Source organism: Rhinatrema bivittatum, chromosome 10, assembly GCF_901001135.1.
Source record: "Rhinatrema bivittatum chromosome 10, aRhiBiv1.1, whole genome shotgun sequence".
NCBI lineage: Eukaryota > Metazoa > Chordata > Amphibia > Gymnophiona > Rhinatrematidae > Rhinatrema > Rhinatrema bivittatum.
Genome location: NC_042624.1, coordinates 22258282 through 22285561, shown reverse-complemented (window position 1 = coordinate 22285561; position 27280 = coordinate 22258282). Strand labels below are relative to the sequence as shown.

The following is a 27280-nucleotide window of genomic DNA, read 5'->3' as shown; positions in this document are numbered from 1 at the left end:
GTATTCGGTAGCAGGTCCGGGAACATGGGCCCTCGAAGAGCGAGTACCGGTTCCAGACTGCGACCTGAAAAGCAAGAGAGAGAGCGAGGCCCCCGAGGAGCGGGTACCCCTGGTAAAGTCCAAGGAGGCAGAGTAGAAAGGGAGGCAGAGTAGAAAGGTATGCAGAGAGCGAAACCCATCCACAGCGATACCTGGAGGAAGCCCTTGCTAACTCGACTAGCTAGTGAAACAAAAGACCTTAAGAATTCGGTGAGGATGATGTCATCTCAGGGGAGACACCACTGAGGTTCGCGCCACAGCTGGTACTTGAGTCGGGGCCACGCCGCAGCACGCCCTTAGGCTTCAGGAGAACATGGTGGAAGGCAGCGTCTAGCTGGTCCGGGGACGCCGGAGGAAGTCGGCAAGATGACGCTGCAGCAGCCAAACTTCCATCAACCAAAGAGGGAGTCGCAAAAGAGGTAAGGTGGGCAGAGTGGAGACGTCGGGCAGCGACGGTCGCAACACCTCTCACTTAGAGTTCATGCCTGGGGTTCCCTCCCTTCCATATCTTGGGCTCGGTCCCAGCCCTCTTGCAATGTCATCACTTTGCAGCTGTTCCTTAAAGCGGGGGAATTGTTCTATTACCTCTTTTCCTAAGGGTTCTATGTCTTCGGGAGGTAATTCACCTATCTACTTTTCCCCCCTTCAGGTGGCGCGACTCTTCCAGTCTTTTCCTGGACTTCCTAGAACCTCTGGATCAGAGAAGGGGAAGAGATTCTCTAGGCAAAGCTCCTCGGATTCCGATTCAGAGTATTGCTGGGCCCTGAGATCCATATGTCCCTCCCCCTGCGAGGTATCTCCCAATTTCTGAAACTAGTCCCTTCCTAATAATAAGGGAAAAGAAAGGTTCTCTATTATTGTTAATTGAACTAGGTGGATGTGCCCAGCCCAAGTAACAGGGACCCAATAAGTGGTCTGGGGCTTCCAATCCCCATGGACACATCGCACTAACAATTCCCCAAAAATCTTTTCTTTTGTGTAACCCCAACGATCAGGCCAACGGTCCAGACATCAGGGTTTGATTACTCCCATATCGAGCCACACCATGAGAATTCTGCCACTAATGCGAACTACCCTTTGTGTGGGCTGCATTTCTTTCGACTTGCCCTCCCCAACTCATTCTGCTTCTAATACTAACCCCGCTCCAGAAAAAGAGCAGTTCATCTTTGGGCAGTCTTTTTGGAAATGTCCGGTCTCACCACATGCGATATATCGATATAGACAGATAGACTCAGGGGAGGTCCCTTCCTCGACTGTCCTAGCAGACCCAGAAGAAAAACCCGTTTGGGAGGTTTATCATCTTCTTCTTTCCCGCCACCTGGCTTTTGGTGTTGGAGTGACTTTCCTTTGGGACCAGATCTTCATCCACTTTCAGGTAACGTTCGGCTAACTAAATAGCCTTGGCCAGATTAGTAGTACCTTGTCTGGTGACACACAGCTTTAAAGTGGGAGTCAATATAGTCAAAAACAGTTCCATGACTATCAACTGGACTAACTCCTGTGGACAATGTTCAATAGGACGTAAACATTTGAAAGCCCAGTCTTGTAATTGTTGGGCTATGGCCCGGGGTCGATCCCCCTTTGTAAATGCATGGCCTCCAGTGAGAGACCTAGTCGGTCCTTGATGGCTGGATTGTATCCAAGCTACAGTATGCCTGTCAAATAGGGGGCCAGCCTTACAGCCTATTGAGCCTGGTGCCAGCCAGCAGCACTGGCCACCCTTCAGGCCCTAGTTTGGTAAGGCTAAGGCCACTGATTCCTTGGTCCGCCGTCAGTTCCTCCGGCCATCCATTGGCACAGGGGTGTTCTTGATTGTCTCAGACTATAACCATTTTCTCAATCCCTTCATCAGGCTATCTAGAAGCTGTAGTAACGGCTGCTGTTGGCGGGCCTGCTGGTCCAAGGCGTGTTGGAGAAGTTGAGTTGATGCAGCTTACTGGTTCTGCATGTTTTCTACCGCCCATTTCAGTAGGTCCTCAGAGGCCATCCTTCTGTAAGACATAAGCAGACAAGACCACCGAACCAAGAACGGTACCTCTCTTTTTTTTTGTCCCCCGCCCTTTTTCGGCGGATGTCAGCCCCCCTTCCTTCAGGTAACCTTACCTCCGGGGTCTGATGGATCGAGCCAACAGAAATACAGCGATATCCGGGTCGTGCTGGTCTGCTCCCGAGCCTCAGGAAGACGGTTTCAGGATCCCTCCGCTGCCACCATTTTGTGATGCCATCCCGGGATTCGCTGCCTCTCTCTCTTCTGGAACTTTAACTAATGGGTTTCACAGCCCTCTCTGTGATCACGGATAATAATTTATTTGTCTGGGGCAAGTCTCAAGTGTCCTCCCGACCGGGGCCTCGAATTCCCTCTTCACCTGGTCTCCACAGTCAGAGCCTTATCCATGGAGCCACTGGAACCCCGAGGCTTAACACAGTCTTACCACCCGGTTGTTTCACAGGGTAGTGAATTTATAAGTCTTATAGTCTCAGTCCACATTTTCAGCGAATCAAAACAAAAAAGAGAAGAACAAATCCCAAAGAAAAATAAATACCAGCAAATCTTGCTCTTTTCTTTAGAGGGTCAAGATTCTTGATCCCGCCAGCCTTTACTGCTCCGAGAGTTCTTCCCACGGGGAGTCCTTGTCAACTTCTGAGCCTCTCAAGGGAAACTGAAGTAAATCTCCCGAGAGTCCCTTTTTATAGGCCCCTCCCCTAAACTATCCTAATTAGCCCAGTTGTCCAGTTTGCCGCCCCCTTCCCACAGCTGCAACTGTTTTCTGGACTCCCTTGGTGGAAGAACTCACTTTCCCTGAGAAAGGCTGGTTCTCTTGACCCTCCCTCTTGATTTTTCCCCCATTGATTCTTTGGTTCTCAGCCTGGAGACATACACTCCCATCACAGCCAACAACCCCACTATGGTAAGCACTGACTACTCTCAAATGGATACTAACCGAGGTGGTTTTGAGGCCAGTCTCCAAAAGGTGCTACAAATAGTCCAGAAATCTTGGCACTGGGCAAGTAAGCCCTAGTCCCCACACCAGGCTGAAACCTCTTCCACTTCAACTTATAGGATTTCCTGGTGGAAGGCTTCCTGGAGGCCACCAGTGCCTGGGACACATTATCAGACAGGTTCAGGGGCTGAAGGACTAAGTATTCGAAATCCAAGCCGTCAAGGCCAACATCTGGAGGTTTGAATGGCTCAGCATGCCCTGGTCCTGAGTTATCAGGTCGGGTGCAGTCCCCAGGCTGATAGGCATTCTTTATGTTCAATATATTTATTGAATGGTCCAAAAAGACACAGTAAACAGCAGGTGAATCCATGTTAACAGGAGACAAATCAGCAAAACCCAGACAACGCTATACATACGCTTGAATACAGTGATGTACGACCACAACAAGTTTTTATCCCAATACAGTAGTATGTCTCTACCCCTCCTCAGGCAGCCAAGAACCCCTTGTCTTCTCCCCGTATGCCAGGGATCCAAAGCTCCAACTGAGAAGAGGCAGACCCCCTCCGATCCCCACCATCCCCCCACCCCCCCTCCCCGCAGCACAGAGATCGATAGCCCTAGAACATAAAAGTCCAGGTGGCAGACAGATCCGACAAAGTCAGCTATTAAGGACCAAACTCCGAGCTCTATGGGGTAAGTTTTGTAGATAGACTTCCCACGTCTGAAGAAACATTTTCCGAAGTCTCGGTGAGGTTCTGGACGCCAGATTGTCAAATTGCATCAAACGATGAAAGTGTATTCTTCAAGTCCAATAAGAAGGCCCTGTTCGCTCCTTCCAGTTGAGTAAAATGACTTTTTTCCCTACTAGCCCCGTTTTTTTAACCAGGGCTCGAAGCCCAGGGTTAGGTATTAAATAGTGTGACACACAATGAAATAACCACAGATACGGTGAGGGAGGTAGATGCACCCCCACCAGTTTCTCTAAGTAAGCAGTAATTTGTTGCCAATACCTTTGAGAATGCTAACATGCCCAGAAAACATCTGCTAAAGTCCCCTTCCCCATTCCACAGTGCAAACATTGAGCCAAATCAGCTAGGCCTGCTTTGTGAGCGATGTGGGGGGAAATATGTGCTCTATGCAAGAATTTTAAATGCATCTCACGAAAATACATATTGCCAGTGATGGGCAGTACCCACGCACACTACCTGCAAAAATACGTGACCTGACCTGAAAACTACCATCTCTATTTCATCGATCTACAGAAATAGCATAAGAGTCCTCTGGGGGAGTCCGGCCCAGCTCTCGATAATACTGGGAGAGGGACGGCTCTTTAGGAGAGTCAAGGTGAAAAAACTCATCTAAGGCCTTAAAGGTCGTCAAATGCTGCTCTGGGCTCCCCAGAGATACATAGTGACCCAATTGCAGGTATCCAAAACAATGAGTAGCAGGCATACCATATAGATCTTGTAAACTTTCAAATGGCATATAGGTCCCTGTCCCATCCAGGACATGTCCCAGGTATGTTACCCCTTTGGTATGCCAAGTGGCAAAGTATGTAGTAGTGGACCCAGGAGAAAAATCTGGATTACCCTTTAAAGAAGTTAAATAGGCACATTGTTTGGGTATCCCTAACAGTTTAGTGAGGTGTGTCCATGTCCGTCTCAGGGGTTTCACCAGTGGATGGCTAGTTAACAAACAGGGTATCTCTCCCCCCCCCCCCCCCCCCCCCCGCCATAAGGACGTAACTCAGGGCCAAAGGGCCAGTGAAAGTTTTTTCAGCCAATATATTAACAAACGGGGATTTCCCCAAGATCCAACCTCTGATTATACGCAGGTTAGCAGCCCAACCATAATTACTAAAGTTGGGGAGTCCCATACCTCCCGTCGACCAGGGTTGTTTTAGCCAACATAGGGGAATGCGGGCTTTCCCCCCTTTCCAAATAAAATGGCACAGCAACTGATCTATCTTGAGCATATCCCGGGATAGCAGAACCAGAGGGTAGTTCTGTAAGATATTCAACCACTTAGGCAATATCACCATCTTAAATAATGCTATTCTACCACTCACTGAGAGAGGCAGATTGCGCCAGGCAGTTAGCTTCTCCTGCGTAGATTTTAAGAGAGGCAGTATGTTGAGAGGATAAATCGTTTGTAAATGAGTTGCAATATGTATTCCCAAATATTTTAGAGAACCTCGAGCCCACTGCAGGGGAAACGAGGTCCCCCAACGCTCCTTAAGTGAATCTGGAAAAGCCAGCGCCTCTGATTTAGTCCAATTGATACGCATGCCAGAAAGTACTGAATACTGATGGTATATTCCAATTAGAGTCTGTAGGGAGCGATGAGGGGAAGTGAGAAATAACAGGACATCATCAGCAAATGCTGTGTAGTTAAACAATTCCTTTTGTTTCCCATCTCGAAATTGTATGCCCCGAACACCGGGATGTGTCTGTATGGCCAACAAAAAGGGCTCTAGGGTGAGAAGAAAAAGTAAGGGCAAGAGCGGGCAGCCCTGCAGAGTACCTCTTTCTACCAAGAAGGGCTCCGTCAACCCCCCATTAACCTGTAGGCACGCCTAGGGGGGGTATTATATAAAAGTTCAACCGCTTGATAGAAGAACCCGCTAAACCCCATGGAACGAAGAATATGATACATAAAACCCCATTCCACCCTATTGAAGGCCTTTTCAGCATCTAGGCTTATCACCAAATACGGGTCCTCCACTCTCGTGCATAGTGCCATTGCCGTTACTACCTGTCAAAGGGCATACCTCTGTTTGACAAAGCCCACCTGGCCTGGCTGTATCAGATAGGGCAATACATTCCCCAGCAGGTCTGCCAGGACTTTGGCCAGTATCTTGTGGTCGACATTCAACAGGGATATGGGACGGTATGATTCTGGAAGTAAGGGGTCTTTGCCCGGCTTGGGGATCAAGATGACATTCGCTCGATTGCCATGCATCAGAAAGGAGCCCTGGGCTATTAAGGAAGTATAGACTTGAGGCAGCAATCTCGACAGTGGATCCAAAAGGCATTTGTAGAATTCTGCACTGTAACCATCAGGGCCTGGGGCTTTTAATTTATGCATGTTCTGTATGACGCGGGAAACCTCTTCCCCTGAAATGGGCTCATTAAGGTAACGGCTAAATTCCAATGTCAAAGAAGGGAGATGAATTAAGTCCCTAAAAGCTTCCCATTTAGAGCTATCCCAGCCCTCAGACTGATATAATTTGGAATAATACTCAAAACATATCCGTCGAATACCATCAGCATCCGTCACCTGTTTATGTTGCGCAGTTCGGAGTGCAGGAACCTGGTGAGATCCCCTCGCTGATTTAACTAAATTGGCCAGCATTTTACCTGACTTTTGCCCATATTGAAACAATTTATATTGATAATAAAGAAGACCTTTTTTTGCACGCTGGTGAAGTAAGGTGTTAATAGTAGTCTGCAATGTAAGGTACTGTTCCCTACGCTCTTTGGAAGGCCCCCCCAATTAGCTCCCGCTTAGCTTTTTGCAGCTGCACCGTTAACTTGAGAAGCTGTTTATCTAAAGCTTTTTTCCTGTGGGCTACATAAGAGATGATCTCACCTCGTAAAACCACCTTGGCAGTGCTCCAAAATAAAATGGGATCATCTTTATGTTGGGCATTCGAGACCTCAAAGGCAGCCCACTTATCTTTCAAATTTTGCTGAAATGAGGTATCCTCTGCCAAAAAGTAGGGGTACCTCCAAACAAAGGTGTGGGACTGTTTGAGCGAGTTAGTGATTGCCAACCAGATAGGTACATGATCCGAGAGGACCACCTCATCAATTCCTGTCTCAGCAACCTTAGAAAAACTATGAGAGCTCATTAAGAAATAATCAAGACAGGCATGGGAACCATGTGCTCTAGATATGTGTGTGAACTCCTTTTCCATTGGATGTAAGGTCCTCCAAACATCTATTAGATGGAGAGATGTCTCCAGCAACTGAATCCCCTTACTGGACCCACCCTGGACTTTTGCCGTAGATTCCCTGTCTTGTTTAAGGGTCTTTAACTGCATTAAAGTCCCCTCCTATAATTATCATTTTGTCTATATAAGGTAACAGAAGAACCTATAGTTCATGAAAAAAGGAGGCCTTATACATGTTAGGGGCACATACATTACAAATGACGATAGGAGCCTGATTGTATAGTCCTTCAAGTATCAGATAACGACCATCCGGGTCCTTAATTTCCTTCAGAATCAGAATGGGGGAAGACCGCCGAATCAAAATGACAACCCCAGCAGAATGGGACGTCCCCGAGGCGTGATACACCTCACCCACCCATCTCTGTTTCAGTTTGTCATGTTCTGTGGGAGTGAGATGCATTTCTTGTAAGAGGGCCAGATCCGCCTTTTTTTTTTCCAGGGCTTGCAAAATTTTGTTACGTTTAATGGGTGAATTGATACCCCCACATTCCAGGAAAAAAGGGAAAAGGTACAAGTACTCATAGTGGCTCAAATACTAAGGAAGTGCAAACGCGAATAATGCTTGTTACGGGCGGGGTGTGTTTCCCAGCTGAACACACTCCCCCAGGATAGAGAGCAAAACATAGCATACACCTGGTCACCTCAAAAAGTGAAAAGATCAGAAAGAAGCCAAAGATCTCTGTCTTCCACACCTCACCCTCCCCTCTCCCCCCCCCCCCCATCCATACCCCCCTCCCTCCTCCCAACTGGTCTCCCCACCTACTCCCACTAAGTTTACCCCCCACACCCACCATCTAAAATGGTAGGCTGAGATCACTCCAACCCAATGCCCCCCCCCCCCCATCCACATCCACACATCTATCTTGTAATACACACTGAACAAATATAACATATCATAACCAAGTTTGGGGAATCCAATCCCAGTGATAAAGGCTAGAAGGATAAACATGAAAACCAATTACTGGCAAACCCCTCTCAGGCCAAGCTGGTCAATATGAGCCGACCGGTCTATACTTATGCGGTGTTCAGGAACTAGCCAGGCATTATGATTCTGGTAGAATGCTGTCCAAAGAGTTCGGGGTGCCTTAATTAGTAAAAGTCCTCATATGCGCCCACCACCCACCAGCCTGATATGGCTAAAAAATGGTGTGGACCATATTGGGTGAGAGACACAGTCGACAGCGCGGGACTCCCCAGTCCAGCCTCTGCGAGCACCTGCCATGACACGTCTCAGCAATTCCCAACTCAGGCAACAAGAGAGATGAAAATAGTGAGCAAACCGCACATCTCCACAGTGTGCTACAGACATTCAATCACACTGCCCCCGATGGAGGCTCTGGCAAAGACTGTATGTATTGTTGGAGTCCACCTCTGTGAACCATCGGGTCCCTTGAGCCGTCAGTACTCTCAACTGGGCGGGGTAGACCAATACAGCCCGGATACCTCTTTTAAATAGTTGGGAGCAGTAAGACGCCAAAACCTTGCGCTGTTGAGATACTGCCTGCGAGAAATCTTGAAAAATCAGCACTGGGGAATTCTCATATATCGGCTTTGCTCCCTGTTGAACGCTCGGATGACTGCTGCCTTGTGGGAGTAATTTAAGATTTTTGCGATCACCACTCTAGGTTTGGTCCGGTCGTCTCTTTTTGGCCCAAGTCGGTGAGCGCGCTCCACCCGGAGAGTACCCGGCAGCCCAGAAAGGTTGAGTGCCTTCGACAACCAGCCTTCAAGAAAACCAGGTAATTGATGTTCCGCTAAATGCTCCAGCAAGCCTACCAGCCGTATATTGGCCCTCTTCGAGCGATTATCGAGGTCCTCTAATTTTTGGGCCTGCTTCCCCAGTATGGTTCGTAGCGTAGCAATCTCCTGCTGCACTCCGTGGAGGCCATCTTGATTGGCCAAGACCCTCGCTTCCACTTCAGCGCATCACCGATCAAACCCCGCTAGCCCAGAAGTGAGCTCCTGGAGCTCGGCTGATATTTTTTTTTTTTTAACTCTGGGCTGAGCGCTGCGAGAACTACCGCTGTTAACTCTGTTGTGGAGCTCACAGGTAACAACCCCGTATCAGCCGCGCCGGCAGCCATTTCCGGAAGCGAGTTGGGGGTTCGGGCCTTCTCACGGGCTTTTTCTTTATCCTTCTCTTTCTTCCCTGCTCGCGCCACCATCGATTATTATGTCAGCGTTCTTTGCCGGCAGAGAGTAGGCGCTGAGAAAAGTCGTGGAATCGCAGTTAGTGTGGTAAGATGTGGATGGATGGCTGAGGCCCCAGGCAGAGACGAGAGCTCACATCTGCCCTCGCCAAAGGGTCACGTGATCTCTGATAGGCGTTTTTATCGACAGATCTAGAAGGAGAGGGAACGAGACTTGCTTAGGGCAGTATAGCGCCAGTAGAATCATGGTCCCCTGTTCCCGTTGGAGCTTCAAGAGAGTCCTCATGAGAAACGGAATAAAAGGATACGCGTACAGGAGACTTGATCAACAATGGACAGCAAAAGCATTGGAGGCTGGGCGTCAGTCCGTCCTGAAGAGGGAACAAAAGTTGCTCACTTTGCAATTGTAGGGGGTGGCAAAGAGATCCACATCCGCAGTTCCCCACAAGCGGAAAATCCAGGCTGATACTGCTGGATTTAAGGACCACTTGTGTGGCTGGAAAGAGTGGCTCAGGTGGTCTGCCAGTACGTTGAATGTCCCAGCCAGGTATGTCGCTCATAGGAACACACCCTGTGATAGAGCCCAAGACCAGATCTACACCGCTTCCTGAGGAGGTACGATCCCGTGCTTCCCTGTTTGTTGATATATCACATTACCACCTGATTGTCTGTCCAAATCAAGACTTTGTGTACAGCTGATCCTGAAACACCCAAAGAGCATAGCAGATTGCCCGAAGCTCCAGAAGTTTATCTGGCACCGAGGTTTCTGCCCCTGTGTGTAGAGTCCATTCACATGCGCCCTCCAGCCATGGGGGAGGCATCAATGGTAAGGGATACTTGAGGCAGTGCAAGTTGGAATAGAACACCCTGTTCCAGATTGGAAAGATTCTCCCACCAGGACAGGGAAATCCTCAGGGGCTGCATGATGGACTGGAGAAATTACTTACCTGATAATTTCGTTTTCCTTAGTATAGACAGATAGACTCAAGACCAATGGGTATTGTGCTCGTCTGCTAGCAGATGGGAGACAGAGTCAGATTTCAAAGCTGACGTCACTCTACATATACCAGTGTAGGAAGCTTAGCTTTTCAGTATTCTCTTCGAAAAGCCATTGTGGATATATGTATTGCTTAAATAGCTTGATTAAACTCGAACTGGTTCAACTGATTTTCAAACTGGAGACTGCCAGTGCACTCAACCAATCAATGCCGATACCAGACAAACTGTGGGTGTCTTGAACTAGGGGTAGGCCATGGCTTACCCATATTAGATTAGTCTCGAGGTTTGTTATCAGAGGTTCTCGTTTTCTGGGGCAGCCGTGGGTGGGATGCTGAGTCCATCTGTCTACACTAAGGAAAACTAAATTATCAGGTAATTTCTCCATTTCCTAGCGTGTAGCCAGATGGGCTCAGGACCAATGGGATGTACAAAAGCTACTCCCGAACAGGGTGGGAGGCTGCCTGTGGCCCAGTTAGTACTGCCCTTGCGAAGGCTGTGTGTATGGAGGACTACGTCACCGCCCGACAGATCTCGGCGGACGACAGCAGCTTGGTTTCTGCCTAGGAGACTGCCTGGGCCCTCACAGAATGAGCCTTAACCTGTAGAGGTAAAGGCTTTCCTGCCTCTATGTATGCTGCCTTGATTACTTCTTTGATCCAGCGGGCTATGGTCGACCGCGATGCCGCTTCCCCTTGTTTCTTCCCACTGTGAAGGACGAACAGGCGATCCGTTTTACGCACAGGTTCAAACATTTCCAGATATCGGACTAGAAGTCAGCCGACATTCAGATGGCGAAGAAGGCGTGAGTCTTCCATGTCCTTATGCTCATTTGGAGATGGTAGCAAGATGGTTTGGTTCATGTGAAACTGGGAAACCACTTTCAGTGAGAATGAGGGGACAGTGCACAGTTGTATGGTCCAGGCGTGAATCTAAGGAACGGTTCCCGACAGAATAGTGCTTGAAGTTCGGACATGCAACGAGCTGAACATATTGCCACCAAGAATGCCATCTTTAAAGTTAGGAGGCGTAGTGACAGACTGCTTGTTGGTCTGAAGGAAGCCCCTGCTAGGAAGTCTAATACTAGATTGAGATTCCACAGAGGAACCGGCCTCTTTAGGGGTGATCAGAGCTGTTTAGCCCCTTTCAGGAAGCGGGACACATTTGGATGAGTTGATAGTCTGATGCAGTCTACTTCAGCTCTGAAGCAGGCCAGCGTGATAACGTGGACTTTGAGGGAGTTGAGTGACAATCCCTTCTTCATCCCGTCCTGCAGGAACTCCAGGATCGTGGGGATTTTGACTGTCCGCAGGGGAATCCTGTGGTCCTCACACCAGGCTTCGAATACCCTCCAGATCTGTATGTAAGACAGTGATGTGGAGAACTTGCGTGCTCAGAGCAGGGTGTCAATCATGGCCTTTGAGTAATCGCGCTTCTTCAGGCTAGTCCTCTCAAGGGCCATACCGCAAGAGAGAATCGAGACGGATCTTCATGGAGAATCGGGCCCTGTCGGAGAAGGTCTCTGTGTGGAGGTAGGCACAGAGGGTTCCCTGCAAGTAGTCTTCGCATGTCTGCGTACCATGGTTGTCTTGACCAGTCTGGGGCAACTAGTAGAACTAGCCCCCTGTGATGCTCTATCTGACCCTGTCCAGTAGTGGCCATGGAGAGAAGGCGTACAGTAGGTCTTCCTCTGGCCATTATGGTTCTCATCTGCAGCTGAAGAACCTGGGAACTTGGGCATTGAGACGGGTTGCCAGTAGATCCATGGCTGGGAGCTCCCCAGCGATTTACTATCAGTTGGAAGGCTGTGGTCGACAGCGTCCATTCTCCCGGGTCTAGGCTCTCTCTGCTGAGACGTCTTTTCCCGCGATGTGGGAGGCCGAGATCCCTTGAAGATTTATTTCAGTGCTTGCCATGAGGGGGTCTATTTCCAGAGACACCTGCTGGCTCTTGGTTCCTCCCTGGCGGTTGATGTAAGCAACTGTCATCGCATTGTCCACATTATTCTGATCGATTCGCTCCGGAGTCAGTGGTTGAATTACAGGCACACTAGTTTGACTGCTCAAGCTTCTAGGCTGTTTATGTTCCATGCCACCTCTTTCTTTTTCCACTGTCCCTGGGCCATCAGTTCCTGACAGTGTGCTCCCCACCCTCGCAGGCTCACATCCGTGGTGAGCAAGATCTAGTTTGGTGGGGATAGGTTTACTCCTCTGCCTAGGTGGTCTTCTTGTAGCCACCAATGGAGCTCAGCTCCAATCTCTGCTGGTAGTTGGAGGTGAATTGAGTAGTCCTGGGACAGAGGGTTCCATCATGACAGTAGGGAGTGCTGGAGCGGTCGCATATGGGCCCTTGCCCACGAAATGACCTCCAGGGTTGATGCCATGAGGCTGAGGACTTGAAGGTAGTCCCATACCTTGGGCCGTGCATTGGTCATCAATCGTCACAATTGTGTCATCAGTTTCCTTCTCCTTGGAGGGGGGAGGAAGACTTTGTTCTGTTGGTGTCGAACCGGGCCCCCCAGGTACTCTAATGATTAAGAGGGCTATAGACTGCTCTTGCTCGTGTTCACGACCCATGCGAGCTCCTGCAGGAGGCTCTTGACTCTGCTGGTTATCAGTCGGCTCTCCCCCAGAGATTTCGCCCTGATCAGCAGGATTCCTTCCTTCCTCAGTGCAGCTGCCACGGCCACCATAACTTTGGTGAAGGTCCTGGGGGCAGTTGCTAGGCCGAAGGGAAGCGCCCGGAACTGGTAATGGTGACCCAGTATCGCAAAGCGCAGGAAGCGCTGGTGATCCTGATGGACTGGGATGTGAAGATAGCCTTTGGAGAGGTCCAGGGAGGTTAAGAACTCTCCTGGTTGTACTGCAGATACTGGTTGACGTTCTTGAGGTCCAGGATGGGCCGGAAGGACCCTTCCTTCTTGGGAACGATAAAATAGATGGAATAGCGCCCCGTATTTTGCTGGGGCGTGGGCACCGGAGTTATTGCCTTCAGACTGAGTAGTCTTGTTAGTGTGGTTTCTACTGCCAGTCTCTTGGAGTGGGAGTGGCAAGGTGATCTCATAAATTTGTCTCGAGGGATGCTGCGGAATTTCAGAGAGTACCCCTTCTCGAGTGATGTTTAAGACCCATTTGTCCGATGTTATCTCGACCAATGTTTGGTAGAAGAGGGCAAGTTGACCCCCTATATTTTCTTCCTGTGGATGGTTTGGCCTCTTCTCATTGTGGGGCACGGCTGGAGCCTGCCCCTGGTCCTGTTCCCCTTTTGATCTGTCTGCTCCGAAAGGATTGGAACCTTCCGGAGGGGCGAGGTGTCTAGAACTGCGTGTTCTTATATGGTCTAAATCACTGCGATCCTCTGCCCTTGGCTCTCCTATCTTCAGGTATTCGAGGTACTGGAGATTCGCCCCATTTGTTGAATAACTTCTCCAACTTGCTTCCGAATAAGAGAGATCTTTTAAAAGGTATTCTCGTGAGATTCGCTTTAGATGTCACATCTGCAGACCAATTTGGTAGCCATAGTTGTCTTCTAGCTGCCACTACTGAGGCAACACCCCTGGCTGAGGTGCGCACTAGATCTGAGCTTGCATCAGTGAGGAAGGATGCTGCAGGTTCCATCGTCTCTCCAGTATGAGTTCCAGAGGTATCAGTCTCTCTCAAGAGGAGCAAACAGGGATGTGCCACCAGGGAGCAACAGGAAGCAATCTGCACCGTCATTGCTGTTGCATCAAAAGCCTGCTTAAGGATGGATTCCAATCGTCTTTCCTGCGTGTCCTTCAGTGCCACTCCTCCCTCAACGGGAATCATTGTTCGCTTTCAGACGGCACAGGCCATAGTGTTCACTTTTGGGAAACGCCGGTGTTCCTTAGCCGCAGGTTCCAGGGGGTATAGGGCTTCCAATGCCCACCCCCCTTTGAAGCTAGCCTCTGGGGCATTCCATTCCAGATCAGTCAGTTCCTGGATGGCTTCTATCATTGGAAAGAAGCAGGAGGCTTTACGAAGTGACTCCAAGATGGGATTCTTCTTTGGTTCCGCCATAGGGTCCGTGCCTCACCGTCAGCAGACGTAGTCTCAGTGGCGTGGGACACAGCTAGAAGAGGAGACTTTATTATAAGGGAAGGAAAAGTAATGTCCACAGAATAGCAGATGAAGTAATGCAGTTCTAGGCAAAGGAATTACCCAGAAAGAATCACAGCTGAGAAGATCCGATAGTGGCCCGCGGAACGGGGTATGCCAAGAAAGTCTGTACTAGAAGATGTTTAAAGAGCTAGTAGAGATGCCGGAACCCGGAGGTGGCTCCTGTAGCTGGATTGAAGATATTCTGTAGTGTAGGAAAGCTGAACGGCTTCTACTGAATGGAGGCGATAGTGGCCCAAGGGTTCGGGGTACACCACGTGGAATCCGCAATACAGTTCAGAAGTAAAAGTCAGTAAGGTACTTATAGAAGATGATTCCTGGAGAGAGAGAGAGACCTGAGAAGTAGGTCTAAGGTTGTCAGGCAGGTAGGCCCTCTGAGGAGCGGATAGCCGTGAATGAAGGGGAGCCCCCGAGGAGCAGGTACTCAGAGCGTCCAATAGCCAAGACCAAGTCAGGAACAGGAAGTTCTTGAGAGTGGAGAATTCAGTAAGACAGAACTCCTTGCTAACTCAGAGAAGGCAAGGGCCGGTCGGGTTAAATAGTCAAGCGGGTTGACGTCATCGGAAAGGGACACCCCCGAGGTTCCCGCCATGACGAAGGAGGCCCTTGCGTGCGTGCCTAGGTAATCCAGGGTCCAAGATGGCGGTCGGCAATTCCCATGCTGTGCTGAAGACACCGGAGAGGTCGGCATGGATTAGCAGAGACTGCCATTCTTCCCAGATTTGATGGAGTGGGGAAAAAGAGGTGAGTTTGAGAGGTCGCAGCTGTCTGCGACCAACAGGCATAACAGTTCTTGGAGGAGAAGTCCATAAACTGCCATTAATCAAGATGACTTAAAAAATAGACACTGCTTATTAATAGCATTAGTAGCATGGGATTTATTTTCTGTTTGTGTATTTGGCAGGTACTAATATCTTGGATTGACCACAGTTAGATATTGGGTTTGATGGTCCCTCTGTCTAACTTAGTAAGGCAACTTCTTGCTTTTTAAACTCGTTGGTACAAGTAGATAAACACAGGGCTACAGGCAAAGAGTTCCATAATGTGGGGCCCGCCACTGAGAAAGTTCTCTCATGAGTTTCAGCCAGTCTCATGCAGCAGACCAACTGAATGACCAGTAAACCTCTCTGTGAGGATGTCAGTATATAATCAGGATTATACAATATAGCTTAGCACTGAATGACCCCATGATGGTAAATCACTTCCAAGCCATCAAGTAACTAGCAACCAATGAAGATCAATCAGTACCAACGTTAATGTGGGCTCTCCTGCCCAAACCTGAGATGGGTCGCACAGCAGAATTCTGTAGCATTTATAACGCTTGCAAAGCTGCTGCTGGCAAGCCAATGTACAATGAGTTAAAATAATCAATGTATGGCATAATCAAATTCTGTACTATGGAGCAGAATTCCAAGTAACCCAAAAGCGATTTTAATGGACAAACAAACAAACATAAAATTCTGCTTTTTCAGCAGCTTAAATTTGTTTCTGTATGTGAAGATTCTGGTCAAGTATCACTCCTAGACTCCTAGTTTGCAATATGAAAGGTATTTTGATGTCTTCAAACAAAAAAGATGAAGGAACTGTGACTTCTGCAGGACCATCATTTCTGTTTTACTTAGGGTAAAGGTCAGTTTTTTGTGAAACAGCCAATTTTTAACAACCCAGAAACAAGAGGTGACTGGCAGTGGTGGCAGACCAGAATAATGTCATTGGAATATAAAATTCAATATCATCCAAATATATCCAGCTGGAGTGGTTAGATGTAACACCAATATAATGGATTTTTTTGCTAAAATAAGAGTGAAACCAATCCAGAACCATTCCTGAGATTCCAGATTTTCACAGGCGGTATAGAAAAATCTCATGATTGATGGTGTGAAATGCCATGGAGATGTCTAAAAACATCCCAGCACATTTAGAATTTGTCTGTACAGCTGGATTCTGGGGTAGCACAGGCAGCGAGTCATGGCCAGGAGTGAATATGCCGGCCACAACTGGCTGCTTAGGCAATGGGCTTCTAGGAGACTCACACAGTTGCAGTGGGTTGAAATCAGATCTACAGGGAAATCTCTGACCTGTTGAGGTCAGCAGCAGCAGTGAAATGCTCCAGACAGTGGTACAAGTTAAAATTCCAGTCCTCCAAGCAAAGATTTTGAAGAGAACTCCTCAACAAAAAGTGGAAGATTCAAGAGCTATCCTACTCGGAGGATCCATGTGCGGAGGAGGGGCTGATACATTACCCTTCCCAGATCCTCACACTTCTCCCTCAAAGACCCATCCCAACAGACTTCGACGTTGGATACACTGTCCAGGGCAGATGCCTGAAGCAATTTTTCAGTAATTACAATTATACAGAAAGCCAGTAAGAAGCCTGTGAGCTGGTGCAAACGTTCAGAGGCCCAGTCACAGCCCACCACCTACATAGATTTCTTAAGTAAAAGGCAGCCCATGCAGGAGAAGGGGGCTGTCCAGTCAGGCTTCTGGGGACATATGCTGGCTGAAGCTCTGCACTGGTTTTCTATATAAATCAATGCTGGCTACTGCTGAGAAATTGCTGCGGGCACCAGACCTGGAAAGCAGCACCAGGGCTAAAAACTGTCAGGCTCCCTTTTCCCTTGAGACCTCAACTTCGCCTCCTCCGCTGACACACACACCCTGGGCACTGCAGTCAAAAAGTCTATGAGGAAGGGAACTGGGGAATATGCATACGCTGAGACAGAATGCTGGGGGCAGCAGAGTGGTACATCCACGCATGCACACTAAAAAAAAAAAAAAAAGCACATGCACATAGACAGACACTCTCGGGAATAGGTACTCTTGCTTTAGCAAAATGTGTCTAAAAGATAACTAGTACAACTTTAAGATTAACAGATCTATTGACTACAAGTATTACGATCATCTTATCTTGCTCTGACATTGCTTTCAATACAGTATACAGAGTACTTAAAAGCAGTTTCCTAGTTTTGAAAAAAAATCCTATCAGTTAGGCTGTCATTTTTTTCCAGCAAGAGTCTAGTTTGAAACACAGCAAAACTAAAACTAACTTCATATTCTTTGAATTGTCGCTGAAGTAACTGTACCCAGTTAACATGAAATTTGAGCAATTTTAGTTTTAGGTGAATGAGTTGAAAATAGAAGTGCTAGTACCGTGAATGGGAGACAAAGTCATAGACTGGTATCTGTACAGTTCTCCCCTCCTTGATCTCTCTCAGTGTCTTTAAGATCAGTGCATTGTCAAAGGCATCTAAAAAGAAGAAAAAAAATGTAACAAATTACTCTAAGTATCTAAAATAGCACTAACAATAGGGCTGGTTCACGCTATTGCCAAAATGGCTGCTATTAGGTAAGATCAATATAACAAGGAGCCAATCACAATGTAAATGATTATTCCAAATACGCAAATACACATGGACACAAAAATCAATAATAATTAAAACAATCTTTTTTATAAATAAATGTTTAAAGGTATCAAACATGGAGCTTCACCAAAGAAATTTTTATAGTGAAGTGCTCCACCCCATGTCATCATATGCCAATCTTTTTAGCTTTTTGAGCAAAAAGTGATAGTGAAGGTGCATGAAAGAAATAAAAATTTTTAAAGTGATTTAAAAATGATATCCACCATGTCAATGACATTTAACATATTCTACAGTTTGTACAACTTGACAAGTTTAAGCTGTCACCAAACTACAAGTCCTGACATTGATGTTTTGAAGGGATTCTGCACCATGGACTGACAAAGGAAAAATGAGTAAATTATATTTTTTACAACAAAAACATCAAAATGGTGACAACAACCACATGACAAAGAACAACCAATCCAGTGATCAGCAACAGATGATGCAGCACAACATAAATGAAGGCATGGGCAAGGTCGTTCCATACAATATAATCAATGAAACTAGAGAAACATTGTCCAGCCTATATTGTGGTTTAAATCTTGTGGAGCCACAGTTTTTAGTGTCTAAATCCATTTCTGCTCAAGACACCATAAACTGTAAAATGCAAATTTCCTCTTCAAATAGATGGCAAATAAAGTCCAAATGCCCCTCACGAGGGATTCACAGGAATGCTAAAAATCAACACAATGGGGCAGATTTTAAAACGTATGCGCGGGCGTAGATTTGTTCGCGCAACCCGGCGCGAACAAATCTACGCCCAATTTTATAACATGCACGAGCTGCCGCGCGCATGTTATAAAATCCAGGCTCGGTGCGCGCAAAGGGGTGCATACGTGAACCTTGCGTGCGCCGAGCCCGAGGGGAGCCCCGATGGCTGTCCCTGTTCCCTCTAAGGCCACTTCGAAATCGAAGCGGCCTTGGAAGGAACTTTTTTTCCGGCCCCCACCTTCCCCTCCCTTCCCCTATCTAACCCACCCCTCAGTCCTACCTAAATCCCCCCCTACCTTATTTTATTTCTTATGCCTGCCAGAGGCAGGCGTATCTTGCACGCGCCAGTAGCCTGCCGGCGCGCGAACCCCCGACACGGCTGGAACGTAGGAGGGCTCGGGACACGCCCCCGGACCACCGTCACGCCCCCAGACCCTCCCCGGACCGATCCCTGACCCCGGACATGCCCCCGGACTGCTGTCACGCCCCCGGACCGCCCACTTTTGAAAGCCTCGGGATTTACGCGCGTCCTGGGGCTTGCGCTCGGCGCACGCAGGGGCATATTTTCTCAGGTTACGCGCGTAGCCTTTGAAAATCTGCCCTAATGTTGAACAATAGAAGCTTCAATCCACTCATTGTTCACATAAGTTCGGTATTTAATCATTCTCAATCGAAAGATGTGAGAGGTCTTCCCAAAATACAATAATGCACAGGGACATTGAATAAAATATACAACTCCCCCAGAATCGCAACTAAACATATGATGAAGATTAATAGATGTTCTATTAGAAAAAAAATCAGTGGAGACCCCATGATTGCTTGGTGACAAATAATACGACCACGGGCACACTTAACGGAACAGACATCTATGCTGTCTTGGTACATTTGGGTACCAATGACATAGAAAAGTGCAGGAGGGAGGCTCTGGAAGCCAAATTTAGGGTTTTAGGTTTAAAGCTAAAATCCAGAACCTCCAGGGTAGCATTCTCAGAAATGCTCCCCATTCCACATGCAGAGCTCCAAAATCTCAATGTGTGGATGAGACGATGATGCAAGGAAGAGGGTTTTAGATTTGTTAGGAACTGGGCTTCATTTTGGGGAAGGGGGGGCCTTTTCCAAAAGGATGGGCTCCACATTAACCAGAGTGGAACAAAGCTGCTGGCACTAACCTTTAAAAAGGAGATAGCGCAGCTTTTAAACTAGATAATGGGGAAAGCCAATAGTTGGTCAAAACTATATGGTTCGGAATGATGTATCTTTGAAGGACACTAAAATAACAGGGAAAACTGGGCATCCCAGTAGAGGTTGCGATAAATGCCAAAGAGAACCAGGTGCCTTCGAGTAAAGTGGAGAAAGATTCAAAATTACTCGTCAACCGATGAGCAGTTTGTTAATACAAACAAGAAACATATTTTGAAATGTCTATAAACAAATGCTAGAAGTCTAAAAAATAAGATAGGAGAGTTAGAGCGTATAGCACAGGATGAAGAGTTAGATATAATAGGCATTTCAGAGACCTGGTGGAAGGAGCATAACCAATGGGACTCTATGATACCAGAGTATAAATTATATTGAAATGATAGGATGGATCAAATTGGTGGAGGGGTGGCACTATATGTTAAAGAGAGCATTGAGTCAAACAAGATAAAAGTTCTGCAGACACAAAATGCAATGTTGAATCTTTATGGATAGAAATTCCAGGTGAAAAAGGAGAATAAAAGTGTAATGGGAGTGTATTACTGTCCACCTGGCTGGAATGAAGTAACAGACAATGAAATCCTAAAAGAAATTAGGGAAGCTAAAGATCTGCAGCACAGTAAATGGGTGATTTCAATTACCCCAGAATTAACTGGGTGAATGTTACATCAGGATATTATAGAGAAGTAAAATTCCTAGATGAAATACATGACTGTTCCATTGAGCAGCTGGTATAAGAACCAACAAGAGGGAAAACTATTTTAGACCAAGTCTTAGTGGAACATATGATTTGGTGTGAGAGGTAACAGTGTTGGAACCACTTGGCAATAGCGATCACATTATCAAATTTGACTTAGAAGGCATGCAAAAAAGAAATCTATGATGACAGCATTTAACTTTCAAATAGGTGACTATGATAAAATGAGGAAACTGATTAGGAAAAAACTGAAAGGAGCAACTGCAAAGGTTCAAAGTTTAGCTCAGGCATGGATGTTGTTTAAAGATATCATCTTGGAAGCCCAGAGCAGATGTATTCCACGCATTAGAAAAGGTAGAAAGAAGGCTAAACGACTACCAGCATGTTGAAAGGTGAGGTGAGAGAGGCTATAATATCTAAAGGAATATCTTTCAAGAAATGGAAAAGGGATCCAAATGAAGAAAACAGGAAACAGCATAAGCACTGGCAAGTCAGATGCAAAGCACTGCTAAGGAAGGTAAAGAGAGAATTTGAAAAGAAGCTTGCCATGGAAGCAAAAATTCATAATAAAACCTTTTTCAGATACATTTGAGGGAGTCAGTAGGACCAATAGATGATCAAGTTAAAAGGAGCAGTTATGAATGACAAAGCTATAGCAGAGAGGCTAAATGAATTCTTTGCTTCAGTATTCACTGAGGAAGATGAAAGAGATATACTCATACCAGAAATGATATTCAAAGGTAATAATTCAGAGGATCGGAAACAAATCTCAGTGAATCTGGAAGATGTACTAGGGCAAATTGACAAACTAAAGAGTAGCAAATCACCTGGACCAGATGGTATACATCCTAGAGTGCTGAACTAAGAAATGAAATTGCGGACCTGCTATTGGAAATTTGTAAACTATCAATAACATCATTTATGTACCTGAAGACTAGAGGGTTGCCAATGTGATGCCAATTTTTAAAAAGGGATCAAGGGGTAATCCAGGAAATTACAGACCAGCGAGTCTGATGTCTGTGCCAGACAAAATGCTAGAAACTATCATAAAGAACAAAACTGCTAAACATATAGATAAGCAGAGCTTAAAGGGACAAAACCAACATGAATTTAGCCAAGGGAAATCGTGCCTCACAAATGTGCTATATTTTTTTTGAGGGCGTAAATAAACATGTGGATAAGGCGAGCCAGTTGAAAAAAGTACAAAGACCAGCTGACAGTCAATAAAGTTTCTGGGTAATACATTTAAAACAAACAAGAGAAAATATTTTTTACTCAATGCATAATTAAGCTCTGGAATTCATTGCCAGAGGATGTGGTGAAAGTTATTAGTATAGCTGTGTTTAAAAAAGGTATGGACAAGTTCCTGGAGGGAAAGTCCATTAACAATTATTAAGGTAGAGATGCAGAAATCTACTGCTTATTCTTGGGATAAGCAACTTGGAATCTATCTAACCCTTGGGATCTTGCCAGGTACTTGTGACCTAGCTTGGCCAATGTTGGAAACAGTATACTAAGCTTGATGAATCATTGGTCTGTCCCAGTATGGCAAGCCTTATGTTCTTATATAATGTGGAGCGTTCTGTGAACAATAAGCAGATTGAAGCTCCGATTGTTCAACATTATGTTGATTTTCAGCATTCCTGTGAATTCCTTGTGTGGGTTTTTTGGATATTATTTTACCATGTATTCGAAGAGGAAATTTTCATTTTATATTTACGGCGTCTTGAGCAGAAATAGATTTATACACTAAAAACTGTGGCTCCACAAGATTTAAACCACAATGTAGACTGGACTGTGTTTCTCTAGTCTCATTGATTTCATTGTATGGAATAAAGTTGCCCACTCATTCATTTGCGCTGTGCTTCATCATCTGTTGCTGATCTCTGGATTGATTGTTTTTGTCATATGGTTGTTGTTGCCATTTTGACATCTTTACTTTAAAAAGTGAATTTACTCATTTTTTGTCAGTCCGTGGTGCAGGTTTCCTGATGAAGAATCCCTTCAGAACATCAATGTCAGTACTTGCAGTCTGATGAAAGCTTCAAATTTGTCAAGTTATATAAACTTGGGAGAAGTTAAGTATTTTTAAACCATTTTTAAAAATGTTGTTACTTTCAAGCACCTTCACTATTACTTTTTGCTCAAAAAGCTGAAAAGTCAGGCATATGACGAAATGGGGTGGAAAGGTTCACTATAAAAATTTCTTTGCTGAAGCTCCACATTTGATGCCTTTAAAAAATATTTTAAAAACTTGCTCTAATTATTATTTATTTTTGAATCCATGTTTATTTGTCTATTTGCTGTTAGGTAATGCTTTCACACGTTTTATACACACTCAGATTCACTTGCCTGGTGTAGAATATGCTGATGGAAAAAATACCAGAGATAATACCAAACTCTGAGGAAGAAAACTACCATGAACTAGTTTTGCAAGGACACTACAAACCATCAGCAGAATCAAGATGGAACATAACAAACAAATGAGTCACAGGATGAGCATGAGATAACGCCTAGGGCACGAAAGAAATAATCTGTGAAAAAGAATGTGAAGGGAGAGATAAAAAGGGAGCAAAGGACAAGCTGTGTTGGCAGTTAAGAATTAACAAACTTGTGGTTGGAACATGCGCAACAGAAAACAGATAGATAGCTTGCTAAGTAAAATATATAAACAGGACCTGCAAGAAGAAAAATTTAAGCAAATGATCCTGCGACTGAGATGTGCTATGTACATTATGTGAGTATACTATACCTTTGCTTCCTGTGTATACCTTTGCTTATACCCAGTATAATAAATATACTACTGTGTGATTAAAGACTTGGACAGAGTCGTTCATTTGAGAAAAAACATCTGGCGACCGCGGCAGGACTGCGGGTGTTTTGCATGTGTTTGCGGGAACGACTGATTGTTTCTAGTGAAGTGTAGATGATTCACGTTCTTGGTGATTCCCTTGGCTCGGAGTGATCAACCGTGGTTAAGGAGTAGTCATTTTAAAGCCAAGTCCTGTGTGAATCTTGTTGAGAAACTTGAAAAAGGGCGCCAAGGGTTTTAACGCTGCAGCAATTGCTATTTTTCTTGTATTTATTGTGTGGTTTGATACTAGCGTGTATATATTTTTTGTTCCTATTTTGCATTGGTTATTATATTCAGTTACTGGTGCGTAGAATAAGTAGACGGAACACGGATACAGATGAATATGCTTAGAATTGTTTTTGATGCTTAAGAACTGTAAGAACTGTACCTTTTAATACTTAGAACTGTATACTTTAGTGCTTAGAACTGTATATGCTTAGAATTATATATTTTAGTACTTAGAACTGTATACCTTTAATACCTAGGATTATTAAGATTGTATATCAATAAACATATTATTTTACTCTTACCTTATTCTCGCCTACCTCACTCCTAACATTTGGCGACGAGGGTAGGGATGGCTTTATTTAAAAAGGCTTTATTTAGAAAGAAAGCAAAGCAGCCATCCGAACCTGTTACTCCTGTGGATGTTAAAATCCCAGGATGGGAAAAAACTCCCTATTCTGTGCTGGCACAGGAATGGGCAATGAATATGGGATTGGCAGAAGCATGGGATGTAGGTAGCGAGCCTGTAAATATTGTAGACAAATTACAAGAGGTCCCAGTAAAAAAAGGGAAGGAATTGGAGGCAGTAGGAAGACGTGGCTGGCTTTTATTGACAGGATACAGAAACTGTCACGAAGAAAAGCACAGTTTGCAATTGAAATTAGCTGCACTAGAAAAAGAAATGGATGGTCTGCAAAAAGACAACATTATGTTGCGATGCCACTTAGAAACAGTTTCCCAGAAAGCAGACCATTATCAATCAGTGGCAGAACAAGCGGCTGTGTGGCTGGCACAGCATAAATATCGAAAGCGTAGACAAGTGAATAAAATGAAAAATGAATGGAATCCCGAAACATGGGACGGGAATATTTGGGATTCCACAGATACATACAGTGCAGAGAAGGCAGAAGTAGAATCCCCGTCAAAAATAAATACTGTCGAACAAGCATGCCCTATTGTTCGGCAAGCGGTAGAACAGGAGGCTACCCAAGTGTTAGAAGATTTCACACAGCAAGATAGAATGAAGCATGAATTTCCCGCTATACAGACACAGAAAGTTAGTGACCAGCCTTTAAAGGCAGCTGGATATCAGCCTACAGGGAACTCCGCTAGGATTGATATCACGAACAGAGTCCATATAGAATTAGATTCCCCAGCCCGTGAACAGATTAATGAAACATTTGGAGCCTGTGGCTATCAGCATAATGACCCAGCCTCTTTAAAACCTTTAGACAAGTGTTTAAGAACAATTGAGGGACAGAATGAAAATTGTCATGAGACAACAGCAGATAGGGTAGATGCCCCAGTGGCACACAATACCCCAGTAACACACAATACCAGGTTTGGGAAAAGGGGAGTGCCTGGCAACACTCCGTTACATTTTATTGCCCCTATCATTCCTTTCTTTGCAGTAGTAGAACACTTTTTTGCTCTACCGCTCTTACACAAATGTGTCATGATTATGTATCCCATTCTGTGTGTATTTAACTTTAGCATTATGTGACAACAGAAGGTGTTGTTTGTTAGGAATCACAAGGACACTAAACTAGAATTAAAAGCAGCAACTAAAAAATAAGCACTTTTTAGAGCAGCAGTATGTGGGAAGAATCCATGGCATTCTAATGCCTTAGCAGACAAATTCTTTTGGTCACAACGTTGGTCACAAAGATTGGCTAAACATTGGAGAAAAAAAAACCATAAAACCAAATCCTCCTCTGATTAACACCACTGCGAACAGAGGAGCAAATGATCCAGAAGAGGGGGGAGTGAAAATCCGCCATTGCATACATCTGTAACAGGATGTTGAAGGGAAGCTTATATTTAGTTAGAAGTTTTGTGGCATTTGTTATTGAGAAAAGGACATACAGGAAAAAATTGTCATAAACCCCGGGATTTTACTTTCAGTATTTACCTTCCCTTCCCGGCAGGCCCCTATGTGGCCTCAGCTGATAACCTAATGAAAAGCTTGTAATATTTTAATTGTGCAACTATAGATTTAGCTAAAACAGAAGCAGGGAGAGACTAAACTTGTTTTTCTCTCCCATCTAGTGATTTTTAACCTTAACGGTGCTGCTCAGTTACTTATAGCTAGCCATTTAAAACTTTGTAATGTGATTTAAAAGATTACAATTAACCTCTCTTTGTATGTGAGATTGTTCTTTTACAGATTTACAAGAATAAAAGCTGCCGTACAGGAAGCTGAGGGTTTTTCTTTCTCCTAGATTTTGGTTTTCTTTTTCTGAACAGATCTGTTTTAAAATTCTGATTTTTGCTTAATTCTGGATCCAAAGATTTTTGTTTTTACTTTTAAAAGGCCTACTTTTTGAACTTTAATGTTTGATAATTGTTTTCTGTCTGTGGTTCTCTGTCATTATGTGTTTTGTTTGTGTGTCATTGTGTGTAGATGAAGACAGAGTGTACTGACTAGAAAAGTGCACTGAATACACAATAGCTTCTGACGTCATTTAAGTAAAGCAGTCACTGCTAAAGTTTTATTGACAAAATGTTTTAATAATGTTTTAGAGTATATTATGCTAAGTTATCAAAAAGGGAAAGAATGGCTCCACCCGAATGGAAAAAAAAATGTTTGACCACATCAGAAGTGTTGCGATATTTCTTTGCATGGCACGCAACCATGCATCTGCCTGCTACCGCGCTATTAGCAGGCATACAAAGTAATCATTGGAACCAGAATCTTTATGCTTTAGCTGTACAGATAATTCATAACTGTTTAGTCTGTTCTACTCATATAGCTCGTCGAGGTCCAGCTGTGAGTCCTGGCAGCTTACCCATTCCCCAAGGACCAGGTTTGGAATGGCACATTGATTACACTGATATGCTTGAAGCAATTAAAGGAAAACGGTATGTATTGGTATGGGTGGATAGCTTTTCACATTGGATAGAAGCTTTCCCATGTACAAAAGAGACAGCTCATGTAGTTATTGATACCTTTTTTCATAGAATTTTACCAGCCCATGGATGTCCGATCAAAATTGTATCTGATAATGGGACACACTTTAATAATCAAATTATGAATGAATTGCAGGAAATTTGTAATATTATCCATCGACGTGTGTCTGTCTATAAACCAACCTCAAATGGTTTGGTAGAACGATATAACGGAATATTGAAGACCAAATTGAGAGTATTGTTAGCCGCATTAAATAAAAATAAGACATCAAAATTATACACCTGGTTGGATGTATTACCATTGGCTTTGATGAATATACGAAACACGCCAGGCACCATCCATGAGATTACTCCATTTCAATTACAGACTGGACGGATTATGAATCCGGTGAAAATAACACGGATTGATAATCCTGTGGAGTATTGGAAAAAGGTCCAGCCCTTGGTGGCAATGGCAGCGGATTTAGTGCAAACTGAATCAAAGAAGGTTCCTAAACCGTCTTCTTATGCTTCTTTCTCCATAGGAGACCAAGTATTATGGAAGAATTACACACACAAGATTTGGAAGGATCCGATCTACATTGGACCCTTCACTATCAAAGAATTGAGCCACACCGCTGCTAAATTGACAGGACATTCAACTTGGGTACATTTGTCGGACATTCGAACATTTAATCCAATTCTCTAAGACAACGATTGTGGAAAAAGAATTCTTTTCAATTCAGCAAACTATTTGAATAACCAGCAGATTTGAAAACCAATCATTGAATATTAGGTGTGAGATAGGTACCAAAAGTGTAAAAATGTTATTGTTAATTAATGGCCTATATATTTTACTATGTGCATGGCCAATGGTTAATTTTCCTATTAGGCAGGGTCCTTTTTCAGGACTAACCAATTTATGGGTTCAAACTATTCATGAATTAGTGAAAACTCTCCCGTCCAATATTAGTGATTGCATTATTTGTACCCCACATCAGAAAGCACATTCACATATTCCTGCCATTACTATGCCAGTCCCATTACATCATATTTTAGGCTTTAATTACAGTAGAGGTAATACGTTC

The 27280-nt window shown here is 44.9% G+C and overlaps 1 protein-coding gene across 1 annotated transcript in view; it reads right to left on the bottom strand.

The window, feature by feature from the left end:
- Positions 1-27280, bottom strand: part of UCK2 (uridine-cytidine kinase 2) — a 613925-nt gene that overhangs the window by 336082 nt on the left and 250563 nt on the right. Inside the window, exon 3 of the mRNA XM_029618633.1 lies at positions 17369-17465. Coding sequence (XP_029474493.1) covers positions 17369-17465 — 97 coding nt within the window. The remainder of the gene's footprint in view (positions 1-17368; positions 17466-27280) is intronic.